General features: G+C 37.9%; 1 protein-coding gene across 1 annotated transcript in view; it reads left to right on the forward strand.

The window, feature by feature from the left end:
• The window catches only part of CCDC146 (coiled-coil domain containing 146), a 135,436-nt gene that overhangs the window by 59,802 nt on the left and 49,889 nt on the right, over positions 1-25,745 (forward strand). Inside the window, exons 3-4 of the mRNA XM_004390060.2 lie at positions 19,873-19,955; positions 23,396-23,605. Of these exons, the coding sequence (XP_004390117.1) occupies positions 19,873-19,955; positions 23,396-23,605 (293 nt within the window). The remainder of the gene's footprint in view (positions 1-19,872; positions 19,956-23,395; positions 23,606-25,745) is intronic.

Raw genomic sequence — 25,745 nt, forward strand, 5'->3', positions numbered from 1 at the left:
TAAATAATAAAAGAAATTAAAAATACAGAAATGCCTATGACAACTGTAATCCTATTATTCTTAACATTTTGGAATATTTCCAGTCATTTTTCATATATATATAATACATATATATTATATATATAATATATACATATTTTATAAAACTTAGACTAACTTCTACATAATTTTTAATCTTTTTAAGTTGTGAGGTATAATACAAATACATAAAAGTGTCCAAAATATCAATGTACAGTTCAAAGCAAATACCCAGGTAATCAGTACCCAGGTCAAAAACAAAACATTGCAGCTCCCAGAAACTCCCCTCATGCCCCCTCACCCACCCTAAAGTAACTACTACCTGGCCTTTATGATTATCCTTTTCTGGTTGCTCTTTATAATTTTACCACCTGTGATGGTTAAGGTTGTGTGTAAACTTGGCTGGGCCATGATTCTCAGTGGTTTGGCAGTTATGATGTAGTTTGGCAGTAGTATAATGAGGCAGTCACTTCCATGATGAGATCTGATATAATGTGATCACCTCCATAATGATATCTGCTGTGAGTAGCCAGTCAGTTGAAAGGGAGTTTCTTTGGAGGTGTGACCTGCATCCAGTATAGGTAGACTTTCTGGCAAGGCTTGCTGGCTTTTGCTCACTCTGGATCCTACAGCTGGCTCCTGTTCATCTGACCTCCAGTTCTTGGGACTTGAGCCAGCAGTTTCCCTGCCAATCTTGGGATTCATCAGCCTCCATGGTCTGGATCTTGGGTTCGCCAGCCCCTGCAGCTAGTGAGCCTGGAGAAGCCTCCGGCCTGACCCAGGGACTTGGGACTGTCCAGCCTCTACAACTGCATGTGCCATTTCCTTGATATAAATCTCTCTCTCTATGTATATTTATACCCTTTACTGGTTTGCTTCTCTAGAGAGCCCAGTCTAAGAGACCACCTATGCATGAATCCCTAAACACTATACTTCTGTTTTGCCTGTTTTTTAAATGTGATGTAAATAGAATTATACAGGGTTTGTTCTTTTGTGTCTGGATTTGTTACCTGAGTTAAATGTATGAGAATAAGTCATATAATTGCAGGTATTTTTCTATTGTATCCTTATACCTTCCATCTTCTTTTGATGCTTCCTGCATCATTCAATTTTTTGCCCTTAGAATCCTTCAATATTGCAACTCAAGGCTTGAATTTCTTTCTTCAGAAGGAATACACAGAGTCACAATACCAAAAAGATTTGGTTGACGTTCAGCCGTTTCAGGAGGTAGCATATGATCAAGAACCAAAGATATTGAAGGAAGAAGTCCAGGCTGCACCGGAGGCATTAGCGAAAAACAAGGCTCCAGGAGTTAACGAAATACAAATTGAGATGTTGCAACAAACAGATGTAACACTGAAAGTGCTAACTCATCTATGCCAAGAAATTTGGAAGACAGCTACCTGGACAACTGAATGGAACAGATCCACATTCGTGCCCATTCCAAAAAAAGATGATCCAGCACAATGCGGAAATTATCAAACAGTATTATTAATATAACACACAAGTAAAATTTTGCTGAAGATAATTCAAAACCGGTTGCAGCAGTACATCTGTAGAGAACTGCCAGAAATTCAAGTCGGATTCAGAAGAGGACGTGGAATGAGGGATGTCATTGCTGATGTCAGATAGATCTTGGCTGAAAGCAGAGAATACCGGAAAGTTGATTACCTGTGTTTTATTGACTATGCAAAGGCATTTCACTGTGTCCATCATGACAAGTTATGGATAACATTGCAAAGAATGGGAATTCTACAACACCTAATTTTGCTCATGTGGAACCTATACATAGACCAAGAGGCAGTCGTTCAAACCGAACGAGGGGATACTGTGTGGTTTAAAATCAGGAAATGTGTGTATCATGGTTGTATCTTTTCACCATACTATTCAATCTGTATGTTGAGCAAATAATCCAAGAAGCTGGACTATATGAAGAACACAGTATCAGGATTGGAGGAAGTCTCATTAACAACCTGCAATATGTAGATCACACAACCTTGCTTGCTGAAAGTGAAGAGGACTTGAAGCACTTACTGATGAAGATCAAAGACTACAGCCTTCAATATGGATTACACCTCAACATAAAGAAAACAAAAATCCTCACAACTGGACCAGTAAGCAATATCATTATAAACAGAGAAAAGATTGAAGTTGTCAAGGATTTTATTTCACTTGGATTCACAATCAATACCCATGGAAGCAGCAGTCAAGAAATCAAACAATGTAATGATTACATTGGGTACATCTGCTGCAAAAGGCCTCTCTGAAGTGAGGACTAGGGTGTGCCTGACCCAAGCCATGGTCTTTTCAATCACCTCATATGCATGGGAAAGCTGGACAATGATTAAGGAAGACTGAAAAATAATTGGTACATTTGAATTATGGTGTTGTCAAAGAATATCGAATATACCATGGACTGCCAGAAGAATGAACAAATCTGTCTTGGAAAAAGTACAGCCAGAATGCTTCTTAGAAGGGAGGATGGTGAGACTTTGTCTCATGTACTTTGGACATATTATCAGGAGGGATCAGTCCCTGGAAAAGGACATCATGCTTGGTAAAGTAGAGCATCAGTGAAAAGACCCTCAATGAGATGGACTGACACAGCAGCTGCAACAATGGGCTGAAACAGCAATGACTGTGAGGATGGCACAGAACTGGGCAGTGTTTCATTCTGTTGTTCATAAGGTTGCTGTGAGTCGAAGGCAACTTGACAGCACCTAACAACAGCAATAATATGTTTATTCCATCATTTATCCATTATATTGCCTATGAACATTTGCATTGTTTTCATTTTTTATCTTTACAAATAATGCTACTTGAACATTCTTGTACATGTCACTTGATAGATTCAAACATGCACCTACATGGGGCATTTACCAAGGAATGAAACTGCTTCATCCTAGGGGTTGTGTTTCTTCTACTTTAAGAGTAGTAGAAGAAAAAGACCTCTTCCACTACATTTCCAACGTTTCCATTGTTCCACATCCTTGACACTTGATACTCTCAGTTACATGCTGTTTTATAGCCTGTGTTTTTTTCGTTTCAATTAAATTAAACCTACATTTTTAGCAGGGACATTGTATCTCAGTAAAAAAGAATGACATCATGATTTATTTTCTTTATCCCTTATTAGGAAAAAATTAAGTTATTTTCAAATTTTCACTATCGCTAATGAGGCACAGCAGTCCAGGGACAAGGACTAGAAGGCAGAAGGAGACAGGAAAGCTGGTGATAGGGAACCCTAGGTTGAGTAAGGACAGTGTTGACATGTACTGGGGTTGTTAACCATTGTCATAGGGCAACATGTGTACTAAATGTTTAATGAGAAACTGTTTTGTTCTGTAAATCTTCATCTAAAGTGAGAACAGCAGCACAACTGGAAGAATGTAATCGACGTCACTGAACTGTGCATGTAGAAGTTTTTGAAATGGTGTATCTTTGGCTATGTATATTTTCACCAAAAAAAAAAAAAAGGTCGAGAAGGGAGAAGGTTGACATGTCGTGGGATTATTAACCAATTGTCATAAAACAATATGTGTACTGACTGTTTAATGAGAAACTATTTATTCTGTAAACCTTCACCTGAAGTACAATAAAAAAAAATTACACTATCGCAATAAATGTATATGTATATATACATATATGTATATACACATATATACATATTCGTATAAGGAGCCATGGTGGCACAACGGTTCAGTGCTTGGCTGCTGACCAACAGGTTAGCAGTTCAAACCCACTGAGCGGATCCACAGGAGAAAGACCTATCGATCTGCTTCTGTAAAGATTACAGGCAAGAAAACCCTATGGGGCATATCTACTCTGTCACATGGGGTTGTTGTGAGTCAAAATCGACTCAAGGGCACCCAACAACAGCAACATATTCATATACATACACAGATATCTTTGGGCACTTGTAGATTATTTCCTTTTTTTTTTCTCATTTTAGATTATTTCCTTTTAAGATAAAATCTCAAGTGAAATTGTTGAACTCAAAGCATATGTACTTTATTACCCATCTTTTAAAAAAAAGATATAAAAATTTACACTCTCATCAAAAGTATACACTTCCAAATTATTTTCTCTCATCCTCATTAAAACTGGGTATTATAAGTGAGCACAGGTGGCATAACAGTTAAGCACTTGGCTGCTAACCAAAAAGTTGACATTTCAAACCCACCCACCATCTCCACAGGAGAAAGACCTGGTGAACAGCTCCCATAAAGATTACAGCCAAGAAAACTCTACGGAGTAGTTCTACTCTGTCACATAGGGTTGCTATGTCGGAATCAACTGTCCGGCACCCAACATCACATCACACATCATTATTGTAAAACTTTTTCAGTATCATAAGCCAAAAATGATTACTAACTGCTTTAATTTTAATTTCCGTGATTCTTAGTGAGGCCAGGTAATATTTTATATAATTATTAGTCATTTGGGCTTATTTTTAATGACTTATATTTTCATACCCTCTAGTCATTCTTCTATTATGATGTTTTTCTTTTTAATTTGTAAGACCTTTTTTGTTTGATTAATTATTATTAACCTTTTGCATATCAAATATTTGCATATTTTTTCAAGTTTGACATTTGTTTAATTGCTATTATTGACATATAGACATCTTTAGATGTTGTATTTTTTATCTATTAATTTTTCCTTTATGTCCCTCCCCAATACTATAATCATATAAATAGCCACCTGTGTTTTTTTTTATTATTTTTATGGTTTTATTTTTTATGTTTGAATGTTAAACTGTAGGATTTATTTTAGCGTAAGATGTGAGGTAGGGACCTAACTTTATTTTTTCCCCAAATGGTTAATGAGTTCTTACAATTCAATATGTTGATGAATTCCATCTTTTGCTGAACTGATTTGAATTATGCATAAGCAAAGTATGTTTCTGAACTTTCTGCTTGGTTACAATGATATTGCTATCTATTCTCATGCTACCCTCATGCTATTTAAATATCATAAGTTTGCAATAATCTTAAATCTGAAAGGAAAATTTCACACCACTCTTCTTTTTAAAAATTTCAATAATTTGTTCTTCTAACTGTACTTTTAATCATTTTTATGTTCAAAAAAATGCCAGTGATTGATTTGGGGATAGTTGGTCTCTTTTAAAATATTTTCTTCATCCTAGGACCTTTATTCAAGTCTTATTTTATGTTTCCCTGTGCACTTTTGTAGTTTTCTTTACATAGATCTTTCATATTTCTTATTAAGTCTATTTCCAGACTTTTTATCTTTTCCCTTGCTATTGTGAATGGGACCTTCAATATGTTTTCAAACTTATTATTCTTATTAAATTGGAAAGCTACATTTTTGTCTATTTATTTTGTAAGTGAATCCTCACTACACTATAGTATTAATTACTTTTTTATTTTTCATGTAGGTATTTATATCAGCTGCAAATAATGGTCATTTTTCCTCCTTTCTCATATGTATACATCATTTTCTTGTCTAGATGTCTTCATAAACATTTCTTAATTATGTTCACTGAGAGTGCTCCTATCAGGAACTCTTACCTTAGTCCTGATTTTCATGGGAGTTCCTTAATTAAGCATTTGTTGAAATGAGCATTTCAAAGATAGAAAATTCTGAAACATTAGTGGCTAAGCCTATAAATGTAGTAATTTGAGTCTAGCCAACATACAAGAGGTAGAATAATGTAGAATGATGAGTTTGACACCTACCTGCTCTCCTTAGAGCATAGCCTCTGTGTTACATACCTATTTCATAGGGTTATTAGAAGAATTAAATAAGATAACATATGCCAGGCCCCTAGTATGTTTTTCTGGCCATGTTATTATTATATACGTACTGACTATTAGTATACACTACTTAGGATTTATAGTCAAATTGGAATGGTTCATGCCACCTAAACTGTATGAACCATTCACAATGTTCATGTTTTTTCCAGAAGTTTCTTTGTAAGTGTAATTATTCATCCCTATAGTAACTATTGATCCCTAAAATAACATACTTATCAATATGTAATAGTTTGCAGTGCACAGTTAATTTTATCTATTTTTCAATGCTCAAAAGAAGGATACTCTTAGTAGAAAAACTTTTATGGAAAACCAATCATTACTAAAAATCTCTTGTCGGGTGTATCTAAATTTAAGAAATTCTGAACATATTTGAAGTATCCTTGTAAGACATTCCAGGAAATTCTGTTCCTTTATGCTTTCTATTTAAAATAATTGATATAGTCTATTTAATTCTGTGGTACATTCTTTTTATCATCTCTATGGCTGGCAGATTTCATTCTCTGAGGACGGATTTGAGTTTTGAGGAAAGCCAAAGGTTATATAGAGCAAGTTTGGCAATTGAGGTAGGCAGTCAAGCCAAGTGATAGTTATTTTGTTTAAAAGTAAGATTGGCTACACACACCCATACACCCAACCACACACACACACATACACACACATGTACACAAGAATATAGGACAATATAATATTATTGAAATAAGTTGATATCCTTTAAAGATTTTAGGTCACCAGTCACTTGAATATCTGAATTCTGATAACTTTTGTTTATAACAAAGTGTATAACCTTTTAAGGAAAATTTTCAAGCTTTTACAAAAATAAAGAGTCTTTTGTCCTATAAAATTTGCCATAGTCTGGATTTTGCTTATTACATGCCATCATTTCGTGTAGCATGTTCCTGTCATCCCTGTGTTTCCTTTACAGTAGTAGAGGCTTGATTCAAGACGTATTTGATTGTGTGTGTGTATGGCAAGACTACTTTCAAGATGGTACCATGTATTTTCATCAGTACTCACATAATGTCTAGTTGTCTCCCTTTTGTTACCAGCCATTGATGATGCTTGTCTGGATCCATTAATTCATTAGGGATTGCAAAATGATAATATCATAATACTGTCATTCCTTCTTCATTTAACAACTAAATCCTTCTAAAAAGAAATTTTCTGTCGTCAACTATTTGGTTATGCTGAGGTATATTTCATGCAGGAAAGACATGATAAATACTTAATTCATTCCCTTTATTTTCCAGTTTTCAAAATAGTGGTTTGATTCCCTAGTATCTTCCAAAGATGGATGTTTTTCTTTTTGAGGATCATTATAAACTAATCTGTTTAAATGTATTTGATATGTTTCAATCCTTTGTAGTTACTATCGTTATTGATAATCAACCAGGCCCATTTTTGGCGAGTGGGAGCCTTTTGACACAACTTTAGTAGTCTTTGATAGCTTTTTTGCTTTCTGGTGTGACAAAGTGTTCAAAGCTAATTGTGTTCTTTTCATGGCCCAAACCTGGAAACAGCCACTCCAAGGAGTCCTATTACTTCTAATGGGAAATGGTTTTTGGAGACTAGAATCTAAGCCCAAGAAATGCTCATTACTGTTAAATTGGTCTTTGTTTCTATGCTTTTTTAATATATATATATTTTGTGTGTGTGTGTTGAAAATATGCACAACAAAACATTCACCAATTCAACAATTTCTATATGTATAATTTAGTGACATTGGTTAGTTATATATATTTATTTTTAAAGATAATGTACATCATGATACAGTAAAACCTGCAAAAAGCTGGAACCTGTGTAAGGTGGAAACGTGTCACAGAAGGAAAACTCAAATATTTTCCACTAATAGAGAGCCATAGAAGAGTGGTAAGACTGCACCCTGTCAAAGGCAAAAAACTTGCAAGACCCAGAAAAACAAGGTAGTCCCATCGAGTTCCGGCTCTCACAGGTTTCACTGTATTTCCAGTTCAAACTCAGGAAGACAAGGAATTTGCTTAACCTCATCAATCGTATGTATTTCTTTTCTCCACATCAAAAAATTCTGGTTTTCAATGATACTAATTACTCATTTAGTTTATCAAACAATATACACACAATACCAACACTGTCACCAGCAATGTGATTACAGAAACAGTTGCAGATCTTTTTGTCCTTAGGATTTCTAGTCAAATTGGAATCGTTCATCTCTGTGCAGTTGTGCACTAACTTGATGTATACCCATTGCCGTTGAGTCGATTCCAACTCATAGCAACTCTATAGGACAGAGTAGAACTGTCCCATGGGGTTTCCAAGGAGCAGCTGGTGAATTAGAACTGCTGACCTTTTGGTTAGCAGCCAAGCTCTTAACCACTGCACTGCCAGGGCTCCAACTTGATGTATACTTATATTCAACTGATTTACTTTGTTTTTTTTAATTTTTAGTGATCGCTTTTTATTTAATTTTATTTTATAATTAGTGTTTACGTAGTTCTAGAAGACATATCTACAAAACAAAGTATATTAAAAGAATTCTAGCCTCTATTCCTGCCCCCTCTACCCTGATCCCTTCCACTCCCTATACTAACTCTATTTTAAGGTTTATCCTTCCTTTATATAATGAAACCTGTGGCAGCTAGAACTTGATGGGACTGCCTTGTTTTTTCAGGTCTCGTAAGTTTTCCACCTTTGACAGGGTGCAGTCTTACCACTTTTCTATCACTTGTTTTAGTGGGAAATATTTGAGTTTTCCTTCTCTGACAGGTTTCTGCCTTACACAGATTCCAGCTTTCACAGATTTTCCTGTATATGTCTTTTTTTATTCATAGTGAAGCTTTTGTAATTTATAAAGGTTTGTCTTTTTGTTATAATGGCTATTCTTATATTTGTACCATTATATAATACCCTTGTCCCCTCTTATTATTTTTTAATTTTGACTATTGTCTCTCAGTTCCATACTATAAGTGATTGAAATTAGCTAGTATCTTTTCTTCCTTCTTCCCTTCCTTTCAGCATCAATTTGACCTAGTATCCTTCTATAGATATTGTCCACCCCTATCATGGCCTTTTAAGCCTGACAACCTGGACTACTTAAAGTTCTCTAAACGTGCTTCACACTGTCTCCATGCCATCAGCAAGATTATGCTATTCATTTCTGGGTTTTTCTAATTCACTTAAAGGTGAGTAACAAAATAGGATTGTGGTATAATCCCTACAAAGTTTTTCTAATTCACTTAAAAACGAATAACAGAATAGGGTGTAGTTTAATCCCTACAAATTCCGTAAAACATTCCTTGGGGTATGTTTTATTGACTTGAAAGTGCATATTAATATCCAAAATAGAAAAATATGCTTTTAGATGTTTCAGTTAGTCAACATAGTATCAAGCTCATGTTTATATAATATTTTTGTAAAGTTATCGCCAGCTTTGTGACCTTGCTCAAGTTTCTCAATCATCTTGAATCTTATTTCCTTTTATTTTTACAGGTTGTGGATTATAATATATATTTCACAGGGTTGTTGGGAGGATTAAATGAGCTAACATGTAAATTGCCTAGCATAATACATGGTACATAGCAATCTCTCAATAAAGAAATAAATGTTAAGCACTACTTTCAACAAGATATGAGAAGAATTATTAATTTGTGTTTTTTGTGTATTCATTCATTTGGTAAATATTTATTGAGTACACTCATTTCATGAATTATTCACTCATTTAGTAAATCTTTATTGAATGATTACTGTTTGCTAGGCAATCACATGTATTCTTTCGATTCACTTATTCAACAAGTATTTTTGACTCCCACATGGGCTAGACCTTGGGGATGTAGTGGTAAAAAAGATGAATATGGTCCCTACCTTAATGGAACCTTCAGTATTCTGTCTTACCAGAAGTCAAAGTATGCAATTTCTAAGTTGTTTTTGTTCTGATAACTCCGCTCTCAGAATCACAAGTTTGCTGGTGCTTGGCTTTCTGGGTCTCAGTAAGTCAGAGTCAGCTCGACAGCAATGGATTTGTTTTTTGGGGGGGTTTGGCTTTCTGGATATAATTTTCTCATTTGACTGCATTACCGGATGTTCACATGCTATTTGACTTGAACCTCCATCGAAATGGTAACTGCTGGGTTAAATTTTTCAGAATTTATTTGTACTTCTCTCACAAATTATAGTTTGCTTTTCTATCAAAACTCATGAGGTACAAAGCCAAAATGGATAATTAGCTACAAGGATAGTGTTTGTAGATAACGAAAAGTTCTTTATGTCAACTGAATGTTTCCTGTTTTCCAGCCCTGACAAAATTTAGCTGACTGACACATTGTCTCATAGTGTCTTCATAGTCTTTTTAGCTTATTATTTTTATGTTCCTGAGTGGGGTATATTTTATTGAATTGAAAATGCATATTAATATCCAAAATATAAAAAAAATGCTTTTAAGCGTTTCAATTAGTAAAGATAATATCAGACTTGTGTTTTATAATTTTTTCAATAGTTATCAGTAGCTAAAATGGAAAAACAGTAAGAATATCTTAGAAATTTTAAAGGGTTAAGTTCTAAACCTCAGATGATGTATTCATACAGCCTTATGCTCAGACATATACAGAGATAGGCAAAGGAGACAGACTCAACCCTGAGGAATATGATATTTCAAAAAGTTTATACAAGAGTTTTGTAAATAGAGACATTCTCTCAATCAATTGAATGGTATTTTCTACCTTTAAATATATATATAACATAACATAAATGTAAAGCAGAGTCCCACATTCTCAAATGCCTACAGGGTCCATTCCAAAAAAACTCAAACCAAACCCTTTGCCATCGAGTCAATTCCCACTCATAGCGACCCTATAGGACAGAGTAGAACTGCCCCCTAGGGTTGCCAAGCAGCAGCTAGTAGATTCGAACTGCCTACCTTTCAGTTAGCAGACATGCTCTTAACCACTACGCCACCTGGTCCATACAAGTAACATGAATGAGTGAAACAGCCTGGGTGTTTGTACATGTGCATAAATTGAATCAGTGGGGCAAATGGTGCTCCTTTTTATGGGGGCAACCTCTTTTAGTACCTCTGAAATTCAGCCTCTGCTAAACACCAACTGATGGTTGCAGCATTGGTATATGAACCCAGTGTCATCAGATCTAGATCCCTGGGGGTGACACAAACGGTTTGAGCCCATCCACTAACCTAAAAATTGACAGTTCGAACTCACCCAGTGGCTTCGTAGAAGAAAGGCTTGGCAATCTGCTTCCATAAAGATTACAGCCAAGAAAGCCCTATGGAGCAATCCTACTCTGTAACACATGGACACTCCATGAACCAAAATCGACTCTATGACAAGAAGTTTTAGTTTGTTTTTGTTTTGTCATCAGATCTAATAATTTTTCAAGAGAACCTGAAAGTTTATTTTTTATGGGAAAATCTACTAGGCCTCCTTACCAATTTTTAAATATTGGCAACTAATTTTCTATTTTTTAAAATTGTGCATACAAATAAAACACATCTGTGGAGTGTATTTATACTTTTGGCTACTAGTTTGCAACCTCTGGCATGAAATATATTCTTGTGACATGGGTTAAAAAGTCTGTCTTACATATTTTAAGAGATTTTTTTTTTTAATTGTACTTCAGGTGAAGGCTTACAGAACAAATAGTTTCTCATGAAACAGTAGTACACATGTTGTTTTATGACATTGGTTAACAACCCCACAACATGTCAACCCTCTAACTTCTCAACCTTTTTTTTGGTGAAAATACACATAGCCAAAAATACACCATTTCAGAAAATTTCTACATGCACAGTTCAGTGACATTGACTACGCTCTTCCAATTGTTCTGCTATTCTCACTTAAGATGAAGGCTTACAGAGCAAAATAGTTTCTCATTTAACAGTTACTACAAATGTTGCCCTATGACAATGGTTAACAATCTCACAACACATCAACAATATCCTTACTCAACCTTGGGTTCCCTATCACCAGCTTCCTTGTCCCCTTCTGCCTTCTGGCCCTTGTCACTGGACTCCTGTACCTCGTTAGTCTCATTTGGTTTTACGGGGCTGTATTTTAAGAGATTTTAAATGCAATCTTACCTTCTATCTCTTTCATTAACTGATCTATAGATTTGTACAAATGGTTACATATCCATAAACTGTTACAAACTATCAGTAATAACTGGAAAAGTGGCATTTGCATGAAATAAGGCTATTTATGTTTGCCAGAAAGAACATTAAAATATTTTGTAATGGTCAATTTAGTGAACTAGAAACAGCTGTGCTTGGTGAAATGTTTGTTAAAATCTATTTTTTAATAACTTTTTTCACTTCTGTTTACTTTGCTTGGATATCAAGTGAAAAAAAGTTAGAATTATATTTAATAAGATTATATAGTTTTCTCTGCTTTTCTGAAAACTAAGACAAGCTAAGGAATTATACCTCTAAATATCGGGAAAAAAACAGATTTCTTGGAAAACTGTGTTAATTTCTGAATATCCCACCCTTTTCTGAGGAAATTCTAGGATAATCTATTATGCGATTGCCATGGGTAATATTTATCCATCTGTTTTATGATTCAATTACAGCATTTTAAGAAATTTATAAGGTGACTAACTGGTTCATATTAGGACATAAACTAAAATCTAACTTTAGGTTTAAATGTTAACACTTTATAATACCCATTTATTTTAAAATTTCTATTATCTTGCCCTCTAAGAAGTTTCTATTAGGATTCAAATATCCAGGTATTAGATTTTCTGCTTTTCTTGGTGATTTTAATCTCTTTGATACTTATATTGGCCTAACTAATCTACGGGAGTTATTTACGTTGAATAACTATGGGTTGAGTTAAGCATCCTTGGAGGTAGATCATGTTTAGTTGAGGACTTTCCCTGAGTGGCAATCATCAGGATAAAATGTTTGACAAGTTTTCTACACAAAGGCTCATAATATTCCATTCCACACTGTATAGGGAATAGGGAATGTGTATTCTCCATACACTCAACCACTCCATAAATCTCCTACAATCAATATCAAGTTTAGGACCTCTTTCCTTTACACACACACCCTTTAAACTGCTGATGTTTCTTCTATGTCTGACTTCTTTGTATTCTTTTGGTGATGTCCTTGCTGACCATTTTGGCCTAATTCAAATGTCTATGTGGAGAGGGAAAGCCAAATGTTGAAATTTCCTTCAGTGATATGCTCAACCCTTCGTTCCACCCCCGACCCTGTACCTACTGATAGATTCTTCAGACAAGTGTTGAGCAGCACTGTATGTCAGGTACTGTGCAAGGCTGTTAGAACTCAAAAATTGTGGCATCATCCCTATCTTCGGAGAGCTTACTGTCTGGTGGAGGAGACAGACATTGAGCACAAGTGTTCCAAGTGAGGGATGTGTGAGATATGGTAGCCTCATTCATTTATTCATTCCTTAAATATTTTTGAATGCTTAAGTGTCAGGTAGTGTTCTGGGTGGTCAGGATACATCAAGTGAGCAAAAGAGTCAGAGATATTCTTCTCTCAACTGAAACATTAGCTGAACACATAGAAAGGGAGGCTTACATCAGGCTTATGAGGTTTGGCCTCTATTTTCGTGGCAAATAATTTTAGGGGAAAACTGTGATTACTTTTATACACTAGCAACCAACAATCCAAAAATGAAATTAAGAAAATAATTTCATTTACAATAGAATCAAAAAGAATAAAATGCTTAGGAATGGACTTAACAATTAAACAGCTTGCCCAAATATGCTGCCATGATTTAGAGCCTCCTTACCAATGAATTAGTAAGAATGGAACTCAAACATCCCCATTTTGGTTCTCCAGCTTCCATTTTATGGTATCAACAAGGAAGTTCAAGTTGCTGTCTTGGGTTTTTGTTCTTTTTTAAAGAACATTTCTGTGATTAGCAGTAAAAGGCTTCATTGTCCATAACATCTCTGCCTGCTGGAAGGGGAAGTGAGGGTGCCGATGCAGCACACCCACTGCTAGTATCGGTGCCCCCCCCCCCCAGGACGCCTCCACACGAAATAAATTGTTAGCTGTGAATACTAATGGGTCAGTGATAGAATTCTCACCTTCCATGCAGAAGACCCGGGTTCGATTACCAGCCAGTACACCTCATGTGCAGTCACTACTCGTCTGTCAGTGGAGGCTAGTGTGTTGCTGTGATCTGAACAGATTTCAGTGAAGCTTCCAGACTAAGATGATCTAGGAAGAAAGGCTGGCAATCTACTTCCAAAAATCAGTCAATGAAAACCTTATGGATCACAGTGGTTCAATCCACAGCCGAACATGGGGATGGCACAGGACTGGGCAGTATTTCATTCCTTTGGGCGTGGGGTAGCCATAAGTCGGGGGCTGACTCCACAGCAGCTAACAACAATGACTAACATGAATATTAGAAAGGGCAGAAGCATCTTCAAAACAGGAAGGTGGGCACCAGAGGTCCCAAACTTCCTTTGTGTAGGGAGCTGTTTTGTTGCTTACCTGAAACCTCACAGCCTAGAGGTGGGGTAAAACAGCTGAGAGGGGAGGTGTTGCACCCCTCCTTTGAGCCTGGGAGAGATGCCTGAAAGGTGGGCCCCCCACCACTACTTAGTAGCGTGGGCAACTGTGCCCAGGCATCCAGCCTGCTGTTCTCTGGGCTCACCCACATTTGCAGTGACAACCCCTTAGGACAGGGTCAGTGGTTTTGGTTTCTTATCAACAAAGTAGGAGGAACAGTTGACCAGCTGTGGACATCTTCATACATTTGTAACCCTGCATGAGAGAGGCCTTGGTCTCTAAGGGCCCTGGCTCCATTTCAGGTTTCTCACTACCTAAATCCCCTCAAGGAGCCCTGGTGGCGCAGTGGTTAAGCACTTGGTTGCTAACCTATAGGTCAGTGGTTTAAATCTACCAACTGCTCCGTAGGAGAAAAGATCTGGTGATTTGCTCCCGTAAAGAGTACAGCCTTGGAAACCCTATGGGGCAGTTCTGCACTGTCCTGTAGGGTTACTATGAGTCAGGATTGGGCAGAGACACAGCCTGCAACAGAATTCTGTCTAGGTCATGCTGCTCCCTATCCCCATACTCCTCTGATTCCTGATTTGTGACTTTATTCATTCCACTGGTTTTAACCTGGCTCTGTTTCCTGACTCTGATTATGTTCTGACCCTTATATGAATGCCCTTCATAGCTTTGACCCAATTCGGCCCTTTGCTCTTAACCATTGGTTCACTCTTTGAAGTTCTTAAAGAGGCATCTGGATTTCAGTCTGGCTCATTTCCTGCCTCCCAGACTCACAGCCTCTTCTACACTGCTACCATTTCTCCCCAGATCTTTGGAGTTTGGGGGAAGTCACTTTAAACAAGGGTTAAATGATTGTTAAAGTTCCGATCAATTGCAGTTTCATTGTGACAAATATGAGTGTTTTAAAGGGAATGACATTCATTGGCATGTATGTGCTTAGGCACGATTTTTATTAATTTGGCCTTATGTGTTATCTTAAAATTACTGTAACTTAACTTGGAAGTCTTACATATAGCTGAACACCTGCATTACTCATCCACAATGTCCATTGCATTTCAGACCTTAACTCTTGGGAGGCCCCGTTTGCCTTCTTTTGGCCTCTTCCTCGCATTCCTGTGGTTGGCCACCAAAGGAGGAACAAGACAGCTGTGAGAGAATAGTCCCAGATCTCTCTGCTCATCCTGTTGAGCCTTGCTAACCTCTCATAATGGAAAGGAGAAGCTGTGGGTGAGGTGGCCAGCTTTGTATGGCACGTTCCTTGATCTTCCAGACCTACTCCTGGCCAATGCTCAGGCCAAGTTACCTTGCTCGATTCCTCCTTTTACATCTGCCTTCTCTGACAGATAAGTTGGAGTAGAAGTGAATGAATCAACAAGAGTTCTTTAAAGTTGGAGTAGAAGTGAATGAATCAACAAGAGTTCTTTCAACTACAATCACTGGTTTTAAGATAAGTTTAAATCAAAAGCAATTTAATGAATATTATTGAGAATTTACAAGATACCAAGCTACATGCTGTGGCACAAAGATAAATACAGCAGGATTCTTATGATCAAAGAGCACACAGCCTAATGGGGAAGGCATGTTTAAACATATGTTGATAACAGTGTATGATCTGTGCAATAATAGATGCATCTAAAAGTACAGAAGCATTACAGAGAAAGAAGTAATCAATTCTGTCTGAAGGTGTCATTTGAAAAATTCACAAGTGGTAACCCCTGAGTTGTTTTAAAAGAAGAATAAGAGTCCTCCAAATGGACAAGGGAGAAAAGAAATTTCAGATAGGGGACTAGAACATGCAAATACATGATATGGTTTGTGAACCATACATGATATGGTATAGTAGTAGTTTTCTACTGCCACCATAACAAATTTAGCAGCTTAAGCAACATAGATTTATTATCTTATAGTTCTATAGGTCAGAAGTCCAACATAGGTCTCACTGGGCTAAAATCAAGATGTAGGCAGGGATGCATTCTTTTCTGGAGGTTATAGGGAAGAATCCATTTCTTTACTTTTTCCAACTTCTACAGGCTTCCTGTATTCCTTGGCTCAAGCCCCCTTCATATTCAAAGTCAGCAATGGTGGGTCAAAGATTGAGTCTTTCTCACACTTCAAATCTTTCCTCCTTCTTGCATCTCATCTCTCTAACCCAGCTGGGAAAGATTGTCTGCTTTTAAGGACTCGCGTGATTAGGACACGTGGAAAATCCAGGCTACTCTCCCCATCTTAAGTACCATAAACTTAATCATTTTTGCTAAGTCCCTTTTGCCATGTAAAGTAATGTATTCACAGGTTCTAGGGATTCATACATGGACATCTTTGAGAGGCCATTATTCTGCCTGCCACAGGAAATATAATTGGTACTAAACTCACCAAACAACCCACTGCCATCGAGTCAATTTCAACTCATAGCAACTCTATAGGACGGAGTAGAACTGCCCCATAGGGATTCCAAGGCTGTAAATCTTTACAGAAGCAGACTGCCACATCTTTCTCTGACGGAGCAGCTGGTGGATTTGAACCACTGAGTTTTGGTTAGCAGTCAAGCACCTTAACAACTGTGCCACCAGGGCTCCCTATAATTGGTACTACAGAACTGAAATGATCCTGGGAGGTTTCAAGAGAGAGGAGACAATTTTGGAAAGGGAGGCAGCTGCCAGCTGATGAATGCTATCTCCCAAAACATGCCAGCCGTTTCTCAGGATGAGGTAAAACCAGTAGGTGATGTCAAAGAGGCAACAAGAATAGGGAAGGATAATAACCGTGGTCACCTTGAACAGATCCTGGTTGCTCTGCAGACACCCACACAAACACCTAATTGTTTCCTTGTGCGGATCCCCTTCCAGAGAAGTTCACTTGGTAAAAGCTCTTACTGAGCTTTTACTTTCCTTGGAATGTCCTAGAATTTCAATTTTTGAAATTTTTTCCATATTATTGCATGTCATCCATGAATCACAAACTCTTGTTAGACCTTTATAGAGTAAATGTTTCCTTCCAGTCACAATTATCAACAAGGCAATTCAGAAACACAAGTGTCTATTGTGAAATCATGTTTGTGAACTTATGACATTATATCTAACCTTTCATTTTGTATACTCTTTGACAATTTAAGATTGGGCTTTATGTTATATTTCTTAGTGCATTTTTAAAACATGACAAATTTGGTTTCTGTGCTCGTTTGTATCATGTAGCATAAAAAGGCAACCATTTTTTCTATGCCTGATACTGTTTATGAGTGAAGCATTTTCATCTACTAGAACTGAATCTGAAGTTTCTAACCAGAGATAAACCTGCTTAATGAGACGGCCTACTATTTGACAGATATGTCACTTTTTGATGAATATCGACAACCAGATTTTGAGTTTTTATTTTTATAAAGGTTAAAATCCATTCTTCACAGTTTGTTCTTTTCAAGAGATGCTTCTTTTAATGGAGGAGACTCTCTTTCCAGGCTAGCCAAAATAACAGAAAGTTTATAAAACTCTTTTACTGAACATCTATGGTTTAACATTTCTCTATTTATGTAATATAGACTGCAAAGACATATCAGGTGTTTTGCTCTGTCAGCTTTCTTTACAGGTTCTTAGACATGAAAGACAACATGGACAGTGGAGTAATGGAGACAGCACATAGAGAAGGAAACCTCTCCAGCCTTCCTACTTTTTCTATGCCCATAAAACCTGCCATCATGGATCATTGGCCCACCCACCATTCACTTCAAGCCGTGATGGTTTAAAATGCGACTCAATTTAGGGCACGTACAACTGAGCATTCACTAAGGCAGAGCTAAAATCTGGCTGCATCTGCCACTAAGAATCAAAATTCTGCTCTGATTCCCTATTTTTTACAGCAGTGGTATTCAATCATATACTAATAGCCTTTTATTTTTAAAAGCAGTACATCTACGTTGGAGAAAATTAGAAAATTCAGACAAGCAAAAATAAAGATAAAAAAGCATCACATTCTTACCACTTGGAGAAACCATTTTAACATCTTAGTTCTTATCCTGCAGATCTCAATATATTCACAGACTTATATGTAAAATAAGGTCATAGTCTATATACACTTATTCCTTTCTGGCACAATAAGATGTGTCACTTCACTTTCTATCTTCCCAGCACCAGACCTTGAATCAGTCATTTCTCTGAGACTTGCTGTTTGTTTGGTTGTTGTTGTTGTTTTTTAAGTGGGAAATGAGGTTAGAGACCACAAACTGGATACTAGGTGTCCTCATTATTGCTGGTGTGACATTATTTCTAGACCATGTTAATGGACAAAGTTAAGAAATTTTTTTTTAAGTCATGAGTTCATATTGCTGTTTACAATTCGATTTTAACATTACAGGTTTTCACTTAATTTTCTTGATTATATAATTATACATCTTTTCTCTTACACTAAAAATCTTGATTCCTAATATAATATGCATGTTTTATTATAACAGCTTTATTTAGATATAATTTGCATACCATAAAATTCACCCATTTTAAGTGTACAATGATTTTTACTATACAGACAGAGTCTTGCAACCATCACCACCTGTAAGTTTAAAACATGTCCATCACCCCCAAAAGAAATCTCGTGTCTTTTTTATTATAGCCATTCTTGTGGGTGTGAAATGGTCTCTCATTTGCGGTTTTGACTTGGTATGACAAGACCTTGTCTGATTTTTAAAAATCTCTGTGGAGAGTAGATGCGAAATGACCCTGAGTGGGACAGAGGAACTAATTGGGAGGTTATTGTAGTAGTTCAGCCAAGAGATGCTGTGACTTGGACTGGCAGAATCATGGAAGAGAGAGGAAGGGGACTCAAGAAATATATTGGAGGTAAAACCAACAGGGCATTCAAACGCACAATTTTTTTCTTTAGTTCTACATTTTGGTACAATGACACTAGCAATTCACTTAAAATCAAATCTCTTACAAATGTTCATTGCATTATTGTTTTAATAAGGTAAAACTTTAGTATCTGATATAATTGTCTATTAAATATTTATCACCTAATTCAGAGAGTAAGTCAAAAGTTCATTTACCAGTAATGAAAAAGAAAGAAATAATGTCTCTTTGTGTACAGGATAAACTTTTCACGCTTCATTAATAGCAGAGGCAGAGGCATTTTGGTACAGGGGAGTGAGCATGGGTTTTTGGAGCTGTGCAGACCTAGGTTTAAATTGAGAATGAAATAATTGATGTACAACACTTGATCATAATAGACGTTTAATAATCATTGATTCTCTCTACTTATAAACAGTCATCCTGGTTACCTACACTATTCAGATTGTTTGCTAAAATAAGTTTTTTAGAATTGGAAGAGAACTTAAATATCATTTAACCTACTTCTCTCAAATTATAGATGAAAAAATCAGGCCTCTGGAGGTGAAAAGACTTGCCCAAGAACACAGAGCTTACTGGAAGCAGAGTAGAACTAGAACTATTTTCTCCAGACACCCAAAATGTTACCAATATACCACATTGCCTCATAAATTTCCTCTCTAGTATTTAGCTTAAAGATTGTGTAAGATATCCATATAACCATTTTCTCTCCTGATGAATGCATAAAATGTGATGGCTAACAGTGATCTTGTGTTCTCTTTGCTAGTTACATGCTATGGGAAAACTTCCTGCAACCAGAATGGCAGAGTTAAAGGCCAAGTATACCTTGCTGCATGATACTGTGATAAGGTATGCTCTCTACCGATGTGGGGACAGCTTTTATCATATTTATATTTCTTACTTGTGATGGGACCTGTATTGGCTTGCGTTCTCCCCAAAATCATACCCTGAGGCAAGGATTTGAGTTCAAGTTGTTTGAGAAATGATACCAGAAAGTAAAATGAGCAAGTGGGAAAGTGAGACAGGAAGGAGGGATCCAATTGAGGGTATGTTAATCTGCGGGTTAACACTGTGGGCACCTAGGGCTGTCTGACTGAGGACCCTCTGAGTAACTGTGTAGAACACACCTCAGAATTTTCCAAAGAGTAAGACACCTGGGATATTGTTCCATCAGTCCATCCCTCATTGACTAAAGATTGCTCCTACAGATATTAGCTCTTGGTACATAGCTTGCCCTTTGAGCAAACCAAGAAAGCTCTGGTGGCCAGAGAAAGCACACAGGCAGAAAGACACAGGTGCTGTAGGTATATGTGATTACTGTCCTCTGAAGCTGCAGGTGGCCTCCAGAATAGACCAAGGGGATTTGGGTGAGCACTGATAATAGCTGCTATAGGACATTACTGCAGGATTCTTTTCTCCCCACCTCTCTTCACCTCTCAGAGGTTTAGATTCTATGACAACCTCAGCCTACTTCTGCTGCGACTTCTGTCTTAACCTCTTACCTCTACCTCCTACTCCAGGCTCCTCATCTCATACAAGTTCCAGTCAGAAGCATATCTGAAGAATAGCTTTCACTGAATAATTCGACAGTGTTTCCTGAGTACTTGCTATGAGCTAGTGGGAATCAAGGGAGAAGGGGACTGAAGAAAGAAGGGGAAACCTACTCTACTGCCATTCCTTACTCACAAGCCTCTTTTTTCCCTTTACCCCACCTCCTTTCTCATGGTGTCTCCATCAAAAGCAAAGAAGAGACAACAATGAATAAAAACTCCATTCTGCCATTCCCTAGCCACCCTCTCCCCCAAATCCCCAACCATTGCCACTACTTCTTATCTTGCCCAAAGCCAATTAGCTATTTTGAAAATAGAAGTAGGAAGGAAAAGTGAATGACTGGGAGAAGAACAGAGCTGAATCCCTATCCTGACTTCACTTATACCCCACCCCATGCTTACTCGGATCTATCCAGGTTCCTAACAGCCCTCCTGATCCCCCAGCCTTGGTTCCTCTTCCCTCCCATCCCCAAGCAACTCCTCACCCTCACTCGTATTTGAGATTCCATTCCCCATGTTTGGTTCTGCCTGCTAGTGAAGACTCAGAAACTTGGAGGCTTTAGATGGAAAGTCTGGGGTCATCTTTTTCAACATACTTTGCACTGTTTAACTGGGAGAACAATCCATGCAGTTCTCAGGGATTCCCTCCAAGCCTCATTGCAGATACAACATTTCCCATCCTCTGGGTAGCTTTAGTCCAGCCCCAGCAGAGACCTACAGGGTGCTCTGACTTGGCTTCCTCCTTCCCTGGCCCATTAGGTCAGCTCCCTGGGCCCTACAGGGCAGAGAGCAACTCAGTGAGCAAGGTCATGCTGTTTTCCTGATTCCAGGTTGCTTTGCAAAACAGTAAATCCCTCTGTCACCCACATTTTACCTCCTCTTGACCCCTTAGTTCCCTTTCTTGCCATTACCAACAGCCAGTACTCTCTCCCACTCCCCATTCCTGGTGGATGGGAAAGGCATGAAGCAGTGGAGTCTCCATTCTTGCAGCTAGGGCTGCAGCAGGGCAGACATAGTTTGGAAAAAGTGAACAGGAAAGGGATGAGTTTTCCACTGAAACCTCGTTATGAGTTGTTAGATTCTCCTATGCTGACACTCTATTTCAAGAACCAAAAAAGCCAAAACCAAAAAAGCCAACAACCATGGAGTTGATTCTGACTCATAGCAACCCTACAGGAAAGAGAAGAACTACCCCCATAGGGTTTCCAAGGCTGTAATCTTTATGTCAGCAGACTGCCACATCTTTCTCCCATGGAGTGGCTGGTGGGTTTAAACCACCAACCTTTCAGTTACCAGCAAGCACTTAACCACTGTACCACCAGGGCTCCTCCTATTTCAAGAGCATGTGAGTAAATTGGTGTTTGTGTTCTGGCAGGGACCCTACCACCTTTCCCACCTCTATCCTGTGAGAAAATAGGCACTGTGCCATATGCCAATGCCTTATAATCCTATAGTTGAAGACTGTTATAGTAAGGAAATTGGATAACTTTGGATGTACAAAGCATATTGGCATTTAAGGAAATTGAATTGTGGGAGAATAACTCCAGCTTTCATTAGTAGAAATTATATGTGTTGTCACTGTAGTTGTGGTTCTTGTTGCTATTTGGTACCTAGCATCGTTTCTGGAACATAGTATGTCCCAATAAATGTTTCATTGGATGCTATTGAGCAAAAGACTTATTTGACTAAGCCTGAGAAAATGAATGGAGCTGGTAGCTTCAGTCAAGACGTGCTTGATCAGGTCATTGGGAATCTCTGCAAATGAGCTGAAACCTGAAGATCTTTCTTGGTGAGAAAACTTGGTAGGAAGAGTGGTACAGTGTGGGGGCTGCACCAAAAGAGAGTGCTGGCTTCAAAACAGGAAATGGCAAGGATTGTGCTTCTGAATAGGAGAGGGAGCTAACGTGAGATAGTTGGCTTTCTAAAAAAATTAATCATAGTCACTGTAAGGTTGGAGCTAGCTTGCAGAATCAGTGAGTGGATTTTAGAAGATACTGAAGATTTCATTAAATGCAATTTCAATGTTCATTTAAATCTGCCTCTAGCCTGATGCTTAGTCTCTTTCCCTAGATTGAGCCAAGGTCATAGACAACAACTGAGATTCTAGGAATCCTTGCTATTGTGACGTTCAAGTCCAGCTTTAGCCAGGCATTGAAGTTAGGATCAGTGAACTAATTTATGTCCATACTTTTGTAGGGGATTTTTTCCCTTCCTGGTTTCCTAGTGACATGTCTTTAGAAACATTTTGTCTTTTCTTAACTCGCTTAGGGGAAAAAGGATTTTGCTACAATTAGGCCAGGAAAATTCAAGAATCAGAGAGAGCCAGGGTTGCTGGGGGCAGATCAAGGAGGGACCCATTCTTCTCCTTATCACTCATACCCCTGAAAGTCCAGATCATTCTTCATCAGATTTATCCCTTCTCTGCCATCTCCCATCGTCTTGGTCTAGACATCAGTGGTAGCACTTGCCACCTGGGATTCCAGCTACCTCTTTAAGTATGTTCCCGTCTGCTAGATTGTGAGCCACTTGAGGCCAGAGACTAAGCCTTATTTGCCTGTGGCATGTAGCACAGTGCCTGGCACAAAAATGTTCGCCGAATTGAAATGAACCTAGAAAAGGAAGGAACGAGGAGCAATTGTGGGTATGCTCCCTACCCTTCTCACTAGGCCCCTACAGGAGATAGTAAGGGTACTGAGGGCATACACATCTCATCATGTGAATCTGTTTTTATTAACCCAGCACACAAGAGTCAGAGGTCCAACTGCTACAGGATGCCAAACGTTTCACTGAGCAAATAGAACAGCAGCAGTTTCTCCTGCAGCAAGCTGAAGATTTTCCAGAGGCATTCAACACAGAGGTCTCCAAAATGAGAGAACAACTTCTCAAGTATCAAAATGAATATAATGCAGTGAAGGAAAGAGAGTATCATAATCAGTACAGATTAAACAGGTAAGTACACAATTCTCTCAAGTACACTGAAGACAGGTGTGAGCATAAATAAAATGAAAAGAATTAGACTAAATTTAGGAAGTAATTTTAGGTACATTGAGTATGAGATAACAATGTTAAGATGATTACAAGTCTAGTTCTTTCCTTGGTTTCCTAGAATGAGCAGTCCCTGAGAAAGAAGGCTTCACAACTTTAAGAAAAAAACAAAGCTCAATTGACAGGGTGATGCTCTCGGGAAACAGAGATCCCTGCTGTGTTTTCTGTGTGTCAGGAAAGTCATAAGCATTGTGAGCTGCACCAAAGAATACACTAGAGAAAACAAAGGCTTGGTACACGCTCTTGCCCCAACTCTGTCCTGACCATGGCCCCATATCCTTCTTTGTAGAACCAGGTCACCTGTCTCTGTGGAGACTGTTTTTCCTCACATGCATGAATACACGCTTTCCAAATACCTGAGCTGAGGGTCACCTCTGGCTCACTCTATCCTTCTAATCTAGAAACAGGGACCATATATTAACCTTACTCTCCTATTACTAAACTATTCCTTAGGATTAAGAAAGAAAACTACATCCTTTTGGAAAACACTTTGCTTATCAACTCTATTTTTGTTAAGTGCCATCGAGTTGGTTCCAACTCATAGCGACTTTGTATACAACAGAACAAACACTGCTGGGTCCTGCGCCATCCTCACAATCATTGCTATGTTTGAGCCCATTGTGGCAGCCACTATGTCAGTCCATCTTGTTGAGGGTCTTCCTCTTTTTCACTGACGCTCTACTTTACCAAGCATGATGTCCTTTACCAGGAACTGGTCCCTCCTAGTAACATGTCCACAGCACAAGAGATGAAGTCTCACCATCCTCACTTCTAAGGAGCATTCTGGCTGTACTTCTTCCGAGACAGATTTGTTCATTTTTCTGGCAGTCCATGGTATATTCAGTAATCTTTGACAACACCATAGTTTAAATGCATCAATTCTTCTTTGGTCTTCCTTATTCATTTTCCAGCTTTTGCATGCATATGAGGCAATTGAAAATACTATGGCTTGGGTCAGGCACACCTTAGTCCTCAAAAAGATATCTTTCCTTTTAACACTTTAAAGAGGTCTTTTGCACAGATTTACCCAATGCAATACATCGTTTGATTTCTTGACTGCTGTTTCCATGGTGTTGATGGTGGATCTAAGTAAAGTGAAATCCTTGACAGCTTCAATCTTTTCTCCATTTATCATGATGTTGTTTATTGGTTCAGTTGTGAGGATTTTTGTTTTCTTTATATTGAGATATAATCCATACTGAAGGCTGTGATCTTTGATCTTCATCAGTAAGTGCTTCATGTCCTCTTCACTTTCAGCAAGCAAGGTTGTGTCATCTGCATAATGCAGGTTGTTAATGAATCTTCCTCCAATCCTGATGCTGCATTCTTCATATAGTCCAGCTTCTCGGATTATTTGCTTAGTATACAGACTGAATAGTGTGGTGAAAGGATACAACCCTGATGCACACCTTTCCTGACTTTAAACTACACAGTATCACCTTATTCTGTTTGAAAGACTGCCCCTTGATCTATGTACAGGTTCCTCATGAGCACAATTAAGTTGTTCTGGAATTCCCATTCTTTGCAATGTTAGACATAATTTGTTCTGATCTACGCAGTCAAATGCCTTTACATTAAATATTTTTTTTGTATTCTCTACTTTCAGCCAAGATCCATCTGACATCAGCAATGATATCCCTCATTCATGTCCTCCTCTTCTGAATCCAACTTGAATTTCTGGTAGTTCCCTGTCTGTGTACTGCTGCAATTGTTTCTGAATGATCTTCAGCAAAATTTTACTTGCGTGTGATATTAATGATATCGTTCAATAATTTCCATATTGTGTTGGATCACCTTTCTTTGGAATGGGCATGAATATGGATCTCTTCCAGTCGGTTGGTCAGGTAGCTGTCTTCCAAATGTCTTGGCATAGAAGAGTGAGCTTCCAGTGTTGCATCCGTTTGTTGAAACATCTCAGTTGGTATTCCATCAATTCCTGAAGCTTATTTTTCACCAATGCCTTCAGTGCAGCTTGGATTTCTTCTTTCAGTACGATCGAGTCTTGATCATATGTTACCTCCTGAAATGGTTGAACACCAACCAG

Source organism: Trichechus manatus, unplaced genomic scaffold (genome assembly GCF_000243295.1).
Source record: "Trichechus manatus latirostris isolate Lorelei unplaced genomic scaffold, TriManLat1.0 scaffold00280, whole genome shotgun sequence".
Classification (NCBI taxonomy): Eukaryota; Metazoa; Chordata; class Mammalia; order Sirenia; family Trichechidae; genus Trichechus; species Trichechus manatus.